This window comes from Callorhinchus milii, unplaced genomic scaffold (genome assembly GCF_018977255.1).
Source record: "Callorhinchus milii isolate IMCB2004 unplaced genomic scaffold, IMCB_Cmil_1.0 Scaffold1, whole genome shotgun sequence".
NCBI classification, from domain to species: domain Eukaryota; kingdom Metazoa; phylum Chordata; class Chondrichthyes; order Chimaeriformes; family Callorhinchidae; genus Callorhinchus; species Callorhinchus milii.
In genome coordinates, this window is record NW_024704742.1 from 26518531 (window position 1) to 26532122 (window position 13592).

At 41.3% G+C, this 13592-nt stretch overlaps 1 protein-coding gene across 2 annotated transcripts in view; it reads right to left on the reverse strand.

The window, feature by feature from the left end:
- The window catches only part of LOC103181323 (serine/threonine-protein phosphatase 2A 55 kDa regulatory subunit B gamma isoform), a 193569-nt gene that overhangs the window by 25281 nt on the left and 154696 nt on the right, over positions 1-13592 (reverse strand). For both annotated transcript variants that reach the window (XM_042338812.1, XM_007897730.2), the window contains one exon: positions 2652-2816. In XM_042338812.1, the coding sequence (XP_042194746.1) occupies positions 2652-2816 (165 nt within the window). The remainder of the gene's footprint in view (positions 1-2651; positions 2817-13592) is intronic.

A 13592-nucleotide genomic window follows, 5' to 3' on the forward strand; every position in this document is an offset into this window, starting at 1 on the left:
CAATCCAAGCCTCTCTATGGCAAAGACTATTCATCCACGCCTATCTGGAAGTCTATGCCAGATTAACCTCTTCTCATTAACAACATGGAATCCTGCTTTGCAAAGATGTATCCGTTACCCAGGTTTGACAAGATGTCTGAAGTTCAGGTTGCTCTACCAACCTTTCCCATTGACTTAATGAAATCTCTCTCATTCTAAGCTTCCTGGAGCAATACTGAGGTGCTTTTGTAAGGAAGAAGGGTCAACTGGGTTAATCACAATGTAACAGAAATAAATTCAAATCAACAGTGAATGTAGATGAAGCAGCTGTAGAACATCAAGCTCACTGACATTAAAATGGCAGAAGGCAATTCATTTTTAATAAACAAATGATGAGGAGGAATTTAAAGCAGGTCTAAAAGCAGAGTGTCTGGGGTAAATGAAGGATTATTCTTAGCTTTTCTATCCTTTTGCATACTTGCACTGGCAAGATTTGCATCCTCATTCATTATTGTTCGCATTTTTTCCTCTCCCTTCACCGCACTACATCAGTCACATGTTGTGTACATTGCTTTGCTGTATGAACTCTGGGCTGGCTCAGCGGAACACTGCTACATTAAATTGCTATTTTCCAACTCACAGATCTGGAAAATGGACTTTAATCAATGACTACAAGACCTTATTATACCTTTAGGCACCAAATAGGGCTATATACCAAAGGATGGCTATCTAAATAGTCAGGCCAGGTGAATCGCATTGCAATTCTAATTGGCACACAATCATTAGCATTTTGATTTCTTTGTCGTTTGTATAATTTGAGTGAATTTCATGTTGCATTATAAAACTGAAAAGCCAATATCATTTGTACGTTTAAAAAAAGTATTTTCAATTTAAAACAACTTAATTCTATCGCTTTTTCTTTGAATCCACAAAATATAATTCCACACGTTCAGAATTATGGACACTTTTAGATTTAAATTCTCTGTGCTGTCTGGATTAGAATTTGCAAGAAATACGCATTATGTTTTGCTGGTGACTTTAAATGCTAATCACATGAGAACAATTAAGCTCCAGGGGGGGAAAAAGATGCTACAGATAAATTGGCAAGGTTCAAAATCCAGCATTTTCTTAAGAGCTCAATGCCACGTTTCTCAAATACTACCAATGAGGTGCAACCTGCTAATGTCTATTTGTTAATCAATCAACAACCCCCTCCCCCCACTAGTGGATGCTTCCAGTGTAGATGATTGACAGGATGCCAAAATCAGCCTTTTAAAAAATTATGCACTTTACATTTTGAACATCAATTTAAGTGGATTGGTCTGGAAACCAATCCCCCAAAAGGTGAATTTCGATCAATCCAAATACCATCTAATATTTTTTAAAAAAGATTAGAAACTTAATTTATTAGATCAATTTACACTAACTTGACCAAAACCTTGATCTCCGCATTTCTGTTTTGGATTTGATTTTTTCGTTCCCCTTAAATTGATAAACTAAGCAACCCAATATGAAATACTGTAGTACTCATGGGGGAAATAAATACAGGAGAGCTCCAATGCTTGTGTCATGGATTAATGGGGCTCAGACAAGATCCCCAGAGATATGGATGTCTTAAAAATACAACTTTGGCCATCATGGAAATCAGATGAAGTTCCAAGCGCCTCTTTCTCAGTGTTCCCTTTCTTGCATCTCCCTACACCTTGCGTCATTCCCTGCTACAAAAATAAGCAAATGTCCTGCTCCCAGGCCTCCAGCAATACCTCTGACAGCTTACAGACACGACAGCACTCTTCAGCCGTCCACCCAATCTGTGAATACAAACGCCTGCCTGCCTGTCATCATTCTGACTGCCATCCCAAATCCAAAACACAGAGGCATATTTGCAACGAGCACTAGTCACTGTATTTACTCATACACATGCAACATTAAAAAAAAGGTGAAAACGAGGGCATGTCACCCGAAACAGGTAATTTTAATTAATTCAGATTTCAAAGACTATTTCAAGTTCAGAACGCACACACAGACACACTTTCTGCCGTGCTTTTATTTAATGCTAACCCAAGCACTTTTGTACAACAGCTGGGAACGTTCCCCCCTAAATTGGATCAGATGATCGTAAGATGGATTTGAACCTCAGTGAACAGTATTTGCACTGTTCAGTTCTCAGTTCAGTTCTCCGATTGCATGCTGTGGGCTGGTGTGTGAGCTGCTTTAGAGATCTTGAAAGCTAAAAGAAAAGTTCCATATACTTGAGTTTATATTAACAAAGCATCATTCAGCCATTCTGTCTCCTGTTAAACTATCAGCCACAAAGTGCTCAATAGGTAAAAAGGAGCCACACTTTCCAGACAAGGCAGCGAGGACTCCCCTTCATATGGCTGATCATAGTGATTGACAAAACTATTGGACCCGTCACCACAGGCACAACAACAACTTGCATTTATGTAGCACCCTTCGTGCAGTGTCGCCGTGTCTCGGAGCCAGAGTTTTGGTCCACAAGCTGGACCGAAACTGCGTAAGAGATCAAACGTTCAGCCAAGTTATGCTGGACAAGTTTTTCACTACAGAAGCGTCTTCCCCTACCAGCCCCCAAACACCCCCATCCCACCCCATCCAACACAGTAACATTGCAGAGCCGGCGGCTGAGTACAGGTACAACAGGAGCTTACATTTGGCATGCTTGTCGCACAGTGCCGCTGCCCTCATGTCGCAGAGCCGCAGAGTTCCCTTGCTGCTGCTGTAGACCAAGAGGTTACAGTGGTGGGGGTGGAATTCAGCCGCGGTGATCACTTCAGTCAGCTCTTCCATGTCCACAGGTTTGATATCTACAATGTCTGGATAAAAGCTTCATTAAGGAAAACAAAAGGCGCACAACTTCATTCACAATAAACAACGGATTTGGCATCAAAATATTTGACGGTTAACAAGGGCCACAGTTAAGATTAAGATTTAAAACAATGCCATGTGCAGGACACCACATGAACAGGATCCTCAGATTTACTTTGTTAAGGTTTTGTAATTTCTGAAAACGAATGTTCGGAGAACTAGAATGAAAGGTAGAAATACAATCTCTGTAATGAAAAAAGTAGTTACTGAGGATTTCAAATCTTTCCACATTATTTTCTCCATTGGAAACCTATCTTTGTCAACAAATACACAGTCACAAATTCTGTGATGTGCTTTCAGACATCTTAATGATGTGATAAGGTGCTTTGTTAAAGGTAAAATATTGTTCAGATGATCTGGAACACTCATCCTTCCATCAGAGCATCAAGCTGCTAATAAAATGAGTCTAGTTTCTGGCCTCTAACACCCTTCGTGGTAACCTGTTCCAGTTGTTAAATTATCCTCTGGGTAAAGAAATACTTCTTGGCATCTGTCTGCCCTTTGCAATTCTAATCCTGTACCCTATTATTCTTTAGCCTCAGCACATTTGAAAATAACCTGTTTTGTTCTGGGTTTACTTTCTCAATCCCGTTTAAAATGTTATACACCTCGATAATGTCCTCTCTGAGATGTTCCTTTGTCATGTCACACAATGGGGATGTAAGGTAGGGATTCTCCATCACAAGGTCTCTGGACAGTTGAGGTACAGATCAGCCATGATCTAATTAAATGGCGTAACAGCCTCGAAGGGCTGAATGGCCTACCCCTGTTCCTACGTTCGCATGACGCGATCAGACTATCAGGAAATCACCGCAGCTACAGGGAAAAAAGACTGAAAGAAACCACTACAAGCTCACTCTGATGAGATTTCAAGTGACTGGAGATTTCCAGGGTCAAAGGTAGCATTGACAAGTTAAAACTGATGCATTCAAGCCCCACGTCGAGACATGGAACTTATACAGTCTAAGCTAACACTGCTGTGCTGCATTGTAATTTGGATGAGACTTTAACTGGGTCTGTCTGTTCAGGTGGACGTAAAAGATTGCATGGCACCATATGAAAACAGAAAGCAGTGTATCCCGATGTCCTGGCCAACAATCCTCCAAATCCAATTGGTCACCCACTCCATAGCTGTTTGTGGGACCTTGCTGACACATTCACCCAAAAAATCCACACAATCACACCACTTTACAGTATATCATGTAATGTCTCGAAGACTTGACAAAGCACTACATCAAATGCAAGGGTTATTATAATAGCAGATGGTCCCGCAGTTACACAGTTATGAGAAGGTCCATCTATATAGTACTACCCATAAAACCTCGCAAATCATTTCATTCCCTTCCCTTGTACTGAATGATTAAAACGGTATGAAAAATAAAATTAAGAGGTACAAAAATCAACTAAAACAAACATTACTTTACTTTGCTCAGCCCTTCGCAATAATGTACACAGGTACTCAAAGTGGAGTGAGGTTTCTCAGCAAAATAAAGCAGTGTTAGGAATCGGAAACAACTTACTCATAAGCACAACAGGCCTGAGTAAGACACAGACATGTCTCTGAAAGTGATTTATTTCCTTAAATCACTGCATCCCACCACGGAGATCTGCACCATGCTAAGAGACAAAAAGACATTTGTCATTAACAAATTCATGTTGAAATATACAACTGGGGTTTCTTACCATTACTGTTACTGTAAATGGGACTGCAATACCACATATATCATCCACGGAAACTGGAACGCTCCAAGGCTATTGAAAACTAACAACAACTTGCATTTATACAGCGTCCCTCACGAGTATAACATCTCAGAGCACTTTAAGGTAGGAGAGGAACAGAGCCTGATGAGAGCAACTGGTTGACTGTGGCTGTCAGCAAGGGGCAGAGGAGGGGGAGTTGCATGACCAGCAAATGGGTGGGGAGGGGGTCGAGGTAGCAGGTGGTGGACTTCATGTGAGAGATGGTGGTTGAGAGGGAGGATGGAGTAATCGGGCAAAGGAGTGTAGGAAGGGGTTGTGGTGGAAGAAGTGGGCAGTGTATATGGCTCAGGGAGGGTGGAAGGGGATATGGGGAAGGAAGAGAATGCAGCCAAGCAGATGTTTTCAATCTTTGAGATGACTAAGTCGAGGACCTCTTCGCACTTGGCTAGGATAGAGGATGCTTGAGGGGGTGTGCAGAGGAGTTGATGAACAGTGGAGAATAGTACCTTTGGATTATTTGTGGCCTCCAGAATGCCTTTGGAATAGAAGTCAGACTAATGTCGTCAAGACATCTCAAAGGATTTCACAAACCCCAGGCAGAAGACAACTAAGCAAAAAAAAACGCGGAAGATGAAATCACCCGCCACAGAGTCAGTACATGTGGCCGGATCTCAGGTACGCTTTGAGCTCTCATCACAATTGCTAAACTTTTTGTGTGAACATTATCACACGTCAACAGAGAAGCACGCTACAGGGTGAAAACCACAACTAAAGAAGACTGCACCATCAGGACTAGAGAAAAGATACCATAAAATGATGAGGATGCTCCATTAAAAAAAAATGGAGTGATTCCTAAATGAAAGGCTGTAAAACTTTCACTTTCACTTTCCCTCCGCACTCATAGCTTCTGCGATGCTATGCAATTCAAACATCGAGGCCACACAATCAATGTCTTATGCATACATGTATTTTAAGCACCAAGCATGGCTTTTAGAGGACACCCTCTGAATTAACAGTAATTTGTTGCTACCGCTCTAATGGCTTGGTGGGTGAAGGAGCACCACCCAGAACAGGGGGTTGCAGCTTTCACTTCCGATCCTTGCTGCGTTGGGATGATCTCAGCCATGGAATCAGCAAGTTCAACTAGGGAGAGAGAAAATAATAGGGTTTTTGCTCTCAATCGCCATTCAAAGACCCTTTCAGGAGGTTGTGTGGAAATGAGGCATTGCAAATATAGTTGAATTGTGTGTCCGATTTATGGACATAATCAAACACACCCACAGTGAGAATTCCCATTTACAGTTCAACAAGGAAAGCGTTCCTGCTTGCTGCTGGACACAGTGGAAAGCGGTTTTGTGCATTTCAGACTGAATATGAAACCCAATTAGCGTCCAGCAGTGCTTCAAATTCTACTGCCTTACACACAAGATTCGCACCGGCACCTACAAAGTACTTATTACTATAAAATAAAATTAAACTAGAGGAAAATGTCTCCCTTCCATCCCCTCACCCCCCTCCCCACTCCTACACTCCTACAGAAATAACATTTCTAATGATCTCAAACAAAACATCAAAAGCAAATGAACCAGCATTTCACGACCCATTCATCATTTTGTCCCAGCACAATCTCCCAATGCAAGATAATGAGGTTGAGTTATAGTGTTCAGAGCTTTCTTCGGATGAGGCATGCAGTCTCGCTGCTACGAGGTATTGAGCTTGTGATAAATTGCAGCCAACAGCAACACGGATTTGTTGCTCATTCACTTTACCGAGTAAAATCCACTCATTCAAAAGCACGTTCTCCCAAATCTCGAGAGGTGCAAATACTTTCACGGTCTGGGCACAAGGGGCTGAAATAATAAATAAGGTATTCAGCGTCTGATTACAAAGCAGGAAGGGTCAACTGGGCAAAGCTGGAGCACATCCCAAGCCTCCAGATGCAGGGCTTATCTGTGGCTGGTGCGATGCTGAACAGTGAGGCTGCCGATCATCAAGCAAACAACACAGACACATCAGTGTGCTAATAAAAAGAACTCATTAACATGATGTATGCTGGACCTAGAGTTTCTCAGCAACAAACTGCCTAGCATTTCTCAGTGAAATGTCTCTGAAAATGCCATCAATTTCTTAACCCTTAGTGATTGTGACTACATCAACAGGATGGAATACACAAAGAGTTAGTACAGCTACAGGCTGCAACATCATAAAAAGGGATTCAATATTGGTTAGAAAACTTAAACTCTGATAACTGCAGATTGGGTGGTGGGAGGGGGCATAGGTGGGGGAGGATTTCAAGAATATACCTTAAAATTGGTCACTCAATCCACGACTTCATGGGACACTGCTGTGCGCAATTGGCTGCTGCGTTTCGCCCACAAAATATACAGTCAATTCAATTTAGTTTATTCTGTGAAGCGCTTTGAGGCATCTTGAAGACAACAACAACAAGATTCCATTTATAGAGCGCCTTTCATGTCGGGAGGACGTCACAAAGCGCTGGACAGTTGGGTCAGGAACCGAGCAGGGGAGAAATGGTGAGGGGAGTGAAGGGAGGGAGCCAGGAGGGAGGAAATGGTCAGGGTGAGGGGAGGGAAAGGAGACAAGACAATAAGATAAGAGATAAGATAAGAGATAAGATAAGATGTGATAAGGTGCTATATCAAATGCAAGGATTATTATTATACTATTATTAATCTCAGAGTTTGGATGATGATTATTAACCAGCTGAGTTTGCCTCTTCTTTAGAATATCATCTGATCACGGGTATCCCCATTTTTCCTTCTCAACACGAGAATCCCTGCTTTTCAGTAACTGCACTACAAAGATAGATGCAAAATATCTCAGAGTGTCTCACATGTCTATGTCACACCAGCACTGCAGATGTGTCTGTCAATCTGTCTCACACTCCCAGACTCAGGAACCTTGCTGCCACTCATCAGCAGATTTCCCACTACAACAAATGAAGCAACCTGGTCCTAGAGGCCTGTTCACAACACAAAAAATGCACAGGTATTAGACTTCAAATGCATAATGCATGGGAGTTTCTCCCGGTGTCCTGGCCAACAAATCACCAAAATAAAATTGGTCACTCATTCCATGGCTGTTTGTGGGATATTGCTGTGTGCAAACTGGCAAAATACCACAAAATACAGTCAATCCTTTATAGTCTATCCTGTGAAGGGCTTTGAGATGTCTCGAAGACATGATAAGGCGGTTTATCAAATGGAAGGATTCTTCTTATTAATAAAATGTCTCAAAGAACTTCACAGATACAGAGTGGGAGCCCTGAGCAGGGCGGGGAAGGGGTAGGAGGGAGGCAATGGAAGGCATTGCCAAACGGATAGGTTTTTAAGAAGAGTTTTTAAAGCAGAGGGTGGGTACAAGGCAAAGAGATAGTTCCAGAGATTGATGAATATGCTGCCCATTGTAAAGCAGAGGAAAATTGGACCACAACCCATCAAAGTGAGACTACCAAAGTAATCGTTATTTTAGTTGCAAATTCCACCTATAACATTTGCTTCATAATGCAGCAAAAATCTGCTCCTGTCATGAAACAATTTAATAATAAAGCCCAGAAGGAATGCAGCAGTCTCTCAGAGGCAGGTAGCAAACACTTGAATGTGTGTACACTGCAAAAGCCTTTGGTAAATTTGTCTCCCTGAAAGGATTACTGAAGTGTTAACATCTCCAGAAACAGTGCACCTGACCAGAACACTAAATAGCTTGAGTTTTACCTCTGGATAATACTCAATTGATTTGGCAATATAACCCAGTAACCTGTTTGCCTTGCTTATTGTGGCTTCACACTGTTTTGACACAGTGAGTAATGATCAAAATACACTTGTACTAGTTTAAAATATACTTATACAAATAAAACCGGGCAGTGACCCTCCAAGCAAAATTATAAACATAGCCAATTGAGATGATTGACTCTGCAGATCAAAAGAGTCTGGTTTCAAATCTTAAGAAAGGTGGGAGAGTAAGCTGTGTGGATGACACACAAAACATGCAAAGGGAAATGGACAGGATAGGTGAGTGGGCAAGAAGGTGGCAGATGGAGTATAACGTGGGGAAGTGTGAAGTTATTCACCTACGTAGTAAAAATAGAAAAGCGGATTATTTTCTAGAAGGGAGAGACTAGGTAGTGTTAGTGTTCAGAGGGATTTGGGTGTCCTTGTATACCAGTTCCAAAACGTTAGTATGCAGGTACAGCAAGCAACTAGGAAGGCTAATGCCATGTTGGTGTTTGTTGCAAAAGGGTTAGAGTACAAGAGTAGGGAAGTCTTGCTGCAGTTGTATAAGGCCTTGGTGAGACCACACCTAGAATATTGTGTGCAGTTTTGGTCTCCGTATTTAAGAAAGGACATACTCACCTAAGAGGGGATGCAGCGTAGATTCACTAGGTTGGCTCCTGGGATGAGGGGTTTGACCTAAGAGGATAGGTTGAGTAAACTAGGCCTACATTCTCTAGAATATAGAAGAATTAGAGGTGATCTTATAGAAACCTATAAGATTCTTAAGGGTCTTGACAGGGTAGATGCCATGAGACTGTTTCCCCTGGTTGGAGAATCTAAAACTAAGGGTTATAGTCTCAAGATTAAGTGGCAGCCCTTTCGAACTGAGTTGAGGAAACATTTCTTCACTCAGAGAGTAGTGAATTTGTGGAATTCTCTACCCCAGAAGGCTGTGGATGCTCAGTCTTTGAACATATTCAAGACTGAGGTTAATAGATTTCTAAAGGATAGACGGATTAAGGGATATGGGGATAAGGTGGGTAAATGGAATTAGGTTTGAAGATCAACCATGAACTCATTAAATGGCGGCTCAGGCTCAAGGGGTCGAATGGCCTACTCCTGCTCCTACGTCTTTCGGTCTTATGGTCTTAAAGAGTTAATTACCTCCTTATTAAACCCAGATAATAGATTGAAACTCTACACATTTGGTATAAATGGCACTGCATTGTAATAAACTCCCACTGCACTCCCACTTGATGGTCTTTCAATGAGCAAGCTTCATATTTGGATCAAGCATTGTTTATTCAGGTCGAATTAGTTAAAGAAACATCTGATTTCTTACCTTCAAAGAGCAGCCACCATATATCAAAGTGCCTTTCAGTTTAGAGGAAAGTCAGTCGACAGTTTAGACTCCTTCAGTTTTTGAACAAGATTTGCAGAAATCCAACCAGACACAGGTCTGCACAAATACACTGCTCACAATCACAAGACCAACCTGTTATGCACGTACTTGTTCTTCTTCTGAGCCTTGGGACATTTAGAACTAGACCAGAATAATTTATTGGATTGACTATCAGAGAAAGCTCCAGCTTCCATATTGTAGAGGAAACTCATTCCACAACTAGAAACTGCAGTGCAGCTACTATACAAATGAATCAGTGCATGTGAGCTTGTAATGCAACAGCTACCACAAGAGGCTTCTCGTCTTCCACAAGGACATAATCAAATGAGATTCACAATGTTATGCCGGCTTAATTACTCATGTATTGAGAATGTACAAATCTGACAGTGTCTGGGAGGAGTCCTTGAAAGAGCTCAATCTGATGACCAATAGGAATTCATCTGTGAAGCAGTGCAGATAATTGCAAGCTACAATAAATTATAAGGATTTAAAATGGCACGTTAGGATTGACTCGGGCGATATCTATCACACAGTCTCCATCTGCACAAATGGAACCCGAGTCCGAGAAGAACGTTGGCAAGGCGGAGCCAGAGAAGGCAAGGATTGTACAACACGGAAACAGGCTATTCGGATCAACCAGCTCGTGAAAGTGTTTATACTCCACATGAGTCTCTCCACCCATACCTTCTATTCCCCTTTCCCTCATGTAAAATCCAGCTTCCTTTTAAATGCATCTGTACTAATTGATTCAACTACTGCTTCGGGCAGCGAGTTCCACAATCTCACTACCCTCTGCATGAAGTAGTTCCTCCTAAGTTCTCTTCTAGATTCCCAATCTTATCTTATACTGCTCAACATGCCCAAAATTTCAGCTCCGCTTGCAAAACATGTGGGACAAAAAATATTTTTAGAATTATCCAACTGGACCACACCCCAGTCCATAACAACAACTTGTACAGCAGCCTTCAAACACAATAGTGTCTTGGAGCATTTTAGTCATTCTGCTCAACCCAAAAATAATAGTTTCCTGCATTTCTTCCTAATTGCCGCTCAGCACTGCATCCCACTCAAATGACAGCAGACAGACCTCACATCCCCTCTGAACTTATCATTTTGGAAATGATTCTCGATTTATTCTGGCCGAAGAATTGCTCAAAAGGCTGAACTAGCAGATTGGTTGAAACCAGCAGTGTGTTCCTTTAGCGTGACAAGCTGCCAATGACACACTGTCACCCAAAACAGCTCTGTGGTACAAGTCATAGGCATCGTTCTAAAGGGACAAGTCAATCAACGGAAAAATATCAAAGGGGCTGCAGGAAGAAGCTCCTAAATGCCCCCTAAATGTGTGATATTACTACTTATCATTCACTAAATAGTTTTTTTGAGAGCCTCATTTTAATGAACAGTTGTGGCTCACTTTACCAGAACGAAATTAATCTCCTGGGGACGTTGCAAAAACCGCAGGGAATATTTTTTCATTAACGTTTGCTGCCAAGGCCAGATCCGCATCCGTCAGAATATAACATGACCATTTAGACACTCAGTGGATGAGGATGAGTATGCAGTGGTCACAGCGACACTATTGCCATGGGAACCGTCTTCATTTGTCTTTTGCCAGTAATCTGAAAGCAGCACTCATCAGCGCCGTGCTGCCAAAAGTCTCATTTATTTTCTAACACTCAATTGCCAGTGACCTGCAAGTTGCAGCACTGAGACTGTGCTGCGAGCCATTTTAGTTTGAATGGTCAGTAACGAGATCTCAGCTTGAGCTCTCTTCTGGGCATCGTTACATAGAAAAACTATTACCACGCTGAAAATTCAAGAATAATCTTGATGTTCTTACCAGCTATTTGGTTTTCAGCACTGAGATACTGAGGCCTCCTCCAGTTCAAGTTTCAACTTGATTTGACCCAAGGTGATCCAGCTCATCAAACTCAAACAGAGTTCCAAGCATTTGAACAGCAGGTCATTTAGAACTAGGGCCAGTTTGGGATTTATTGGCAAACTCTGAATATTGGCTTCGCATCTTCCCCGCACTGATAATTCTATACATACGGGACACTGCTGTGTGCAATTGGCTACCGCGTTTCAGTCACAAAATATACAGTCAATTTCGCTTTACAGTATATTCTGTGAAGCACTTTGAGACGTCTCAATGACATGATAAGATGCTGTATCAAATGCAAGGATTATTTTTATTATTATTCTTATTATATATTCTGGTGCAAAACAAAACCCTGTTTGTATCTTAAAACAACCCGGGTCAAATAACTTGGAAAATTTAAGAATCAGTAATTCTGAATGGACACCTTTTGGTAACTGTATACTTTCACAGTTAATGGTACCATGCAGCTCCTAATAAGCTTATTTTACCTACAAAATACAGTTGCTACATTTTACAGAATGTCCTGTGAAGGGCTTTGAGATGTCGTCCCATTATACAAAGCGATATCAAAGGTGAGGGTTATTATGATTACCAATAAACCCAACTGACTGTGGAACAGAATCACTGATAGCAGCAACTCATTACTATTAGTATTTTGCTATTTGTATAACATAGACCACACCTAGAAAACTGTGCAGTTTGGATGATCAATTAAGAGACAGGATATAGAGCCATCGGATACAGCAGGATGTCAGTCTATGAAAGTATACAGTTGCCGCAAAATGCTTAAGGAAAACCATTTGCTGGAGTCGGGAAAACTAAGAAGGGAAGTAAAACATGTAATCCAAACTAATGAAACGTTTAGATGGAGAACGAGAGAAGAATTAATTTCGACAGGTGGGCAAGTCAGCAACACAGTTATATAAACACAAGATTATTACTGTAAGTATTAAGGAGGCTAGAGGAAATGTGTTCACAAAAAGAGTTAATAGGATAGCATTTCTGCCAAGTGGCTTTTGAAGCCAAGGGAATCATAACATTTAAAAAAAACTACAGAATGAGATATGGGAAAGGACAGGGTTTGGGGATTAAAGCAAATATTTGAACCATTTTTAAATCTCCTGTTCCCCTACTGGATTTCCACCACTATATTTGTCAAGTGCCTAGAAACGTTCTTTGACTAGAAAGGCACTGTAAACACAAGCTTCTTGTAGTAAATTCCAGGAGTGGAGGGACAGAAGAGTGGTGGAGGGAACTTAGCATCGCAAGGACATAATGAACTAAATGGCCTCCTTCTGGGCTGAAAATTTCAAGGACACTAATCAAACAAATATAGAGTTTACTGGAAAATAAAAGGACTGTTCAATGCCATTTAATCTTTCGTGTTGGCCTTTCAAATGGTTTACCATTGATGATGGTACTGTGCAGTAGACTGGATATCGAATCGTTTGCCCAGTCATTATTGTCTACCCTAACATAGCAATCATTTTTTTTGTGTGGGGGGGATTAACTGTAAGGTTTAAGATTTGCAGCTGATAAGGTTCACGGTTCATCGTACCCACATACAAACCTTTATTTCAACATGTGAAGGAATTGGATTCTTTCAGATAATGCAGCTAATCTTTTCTGCCTGGGCTTCACCTCAGACAAGTATATTTCACCTCCAGACAATGATGAACTGTCCCTGACGATGTTGAACTACAAACCACACCTAATCTGCAGCTTTCTGATGGATTCACATCACATTTTCTTATCGGGCAAACCCATCAGGATTTTCATAGCATAAATGTGCGGTATTTAATACATTTGATCTGATAAATGCTCACCAATTCTATTTTACTATTTAAATTTAGGACTACATTTTTATCCTGCCATTGATCAAATTTACCTACAAGTACAGTCACTCCACTTTACAGCAAAATCCTGTGAAGTGCTTTTGAGACGTTGTCCTGATGTGAAAAGCTCTATATGGAGTCCTGTAGCTCAGTGGTTAGAGCACTCG